The 1,540-nt window shown below is 38.8% G+C and overlaps 1 protein-coding gene across 1 annotated transcript in view; it reads left to right on the forward strand.

The window, feature by feature from the left end:
- Positions 1-1,540, forward strand: part of LOC119592269 (ionotropic receptor 21a-like) — a gene marked incomplete in the record, with an annotated part of 7,977 nt that overhangs the window by 1,402 nt on the left and 5,035 nt on the right. Inside the window, 2 exon segments of the mRNA XM_037941099.1 lie at positions 890-1,076; positions 1,297-1,533. Of these exon segments, the coding sequence (XP_037797027.1) occupies positions 890-1,076; positions 1,297-1,533 (424 nt within the window).

A 1,540-nucleotide genomic window follows, 5' to 3' on the forward strand; every position in this document is an offset into this window, starting at 1 on the left:
GTAATCTTCGAATTTATGCTTGTTCTTATGATCAGTTATATTCTTTATTTTGCTTTATATGTCTTTACATGACAACAAAATACGTATGGAGTTAAAAATGTGAAAATTAGAATAAAACGTTTACACCACTGTTTGCTGTTTTCCCCTTAAAAACATAGTAAAGGAATGCAATGCTTTTGATATATTTTTTGCCGAATGTTCCTACGATTTACGTTACGCTAAGATTAAGGTTAAAAAAAAGTCGATTTTAGTTCAGTCGAAAAAAATCATTGGATGTCTTTGACGTGCTCCCTGATCAAATATGATTTTCTAAAGAGAACAAGCTAGTTAATTCAGCTAGGTCCTGCTGCAGGAACCAGTAGTGCTCCCAACTGTATCATTATTACAGGTACAGTTTGTATTCCCACCTGCCGTACCAGCCCGGAGGACCTAAGATCGTTAGGGTGGGAACTTGGACCCCGAATCTCTCTCTCCGTCTTCGAGGCTCCCCTTTTTCAGGAAAAATATTCAAAGTAATCAGAAAAAAATATTTACTGTTTGTCAGAAAAAAACTCATTATACAAAATTACCTTTTCTGTTTTCTTCTGGCTAGAGTGTTTTTGTCATATATGTTGGTGAGATTGTTGTATGTTATGAGGTAATTAGTATATAGATGAAGTTTAGGTTAAGAATATTTTCCTTGTTTGTTGTTGAGGTGAGTCTACTATATGACAAGAACTGATCAAGGGAATATGGAATTTCGTCATGTTTATTACGATTTCACAGTTCTAGAACTTCGTAACTGACGAGGTTAAAATCTCTTTGTTTCTACAGTATCCAAGGGAAGTTACGAAAGAAAGTTATTCCTTATTCATATCTGGATATTAATCCATCTCATCCCCTCCACAAGCTTCTACGGCGCCCAGGTAAACGTGACGTCACAAGCATTTATTCCTAAATGGATGGAGAAAGTAGTTACATTGCCCGACGGAAGTAAGACCATTCGCTACTCAGGGATGGACTACTACGCGCTGACCGCCATAGCTGATGCTCTAAACTTTTCCATTAACATCATACCGACGGCCAGTTTCGATGAGGTTTGTTTGAGTTTTTCTTTCTGTTTTTCTCTCTCTTTTTTGCCCTTGGTTTTCTTTGTATTTTGGTAAATACAGTGATCCTTTCTTCGGCTTTGTACATGCACACCTATTGCCAAAATTAATAACTAGCAATCTTTCTATTCACAAAGAGAACAATGCACCAGTTGAACATAAAAAAAAAATAAAAAAAGGTCCATACCAGACTCCCATTTCACTTCAGGCAACTGACAAAATTGTGGAGGGAGTTTCGTCTCTAGTGGCCATCGGGTTTAGCATCATACCGGGGCGTCTGGAACGGTATGATTTCACAAGAGCCTTTGGCACCTACAAAACTTCCTTTGCGATGGCTAATCCGAAACCTCAACCGAGCTGGTATAGCCTCGTCTACCCGCTCTCATATGAAGTGTGGCTGTCCATTGGGGTCGCCTTGGCTGGTACATCTCTCGTGTTGACACTGGTAGGTA

The sequence above is a fragment of the Penaeus monodon genome, chromosome 30 (assembly GCF_015228065.2).
Source record: "Penaeus monodon isolate SGIC_2016 chromosome 30, NSTDA_Pmon_1, whole genome shotgun sequence".
Lineage (NCBI taxonomy): Eukaryota > Metazoa > Arthropoda > Malacostraca > Decapoda > Penaeidae > Penaeus > Penaeus monodon.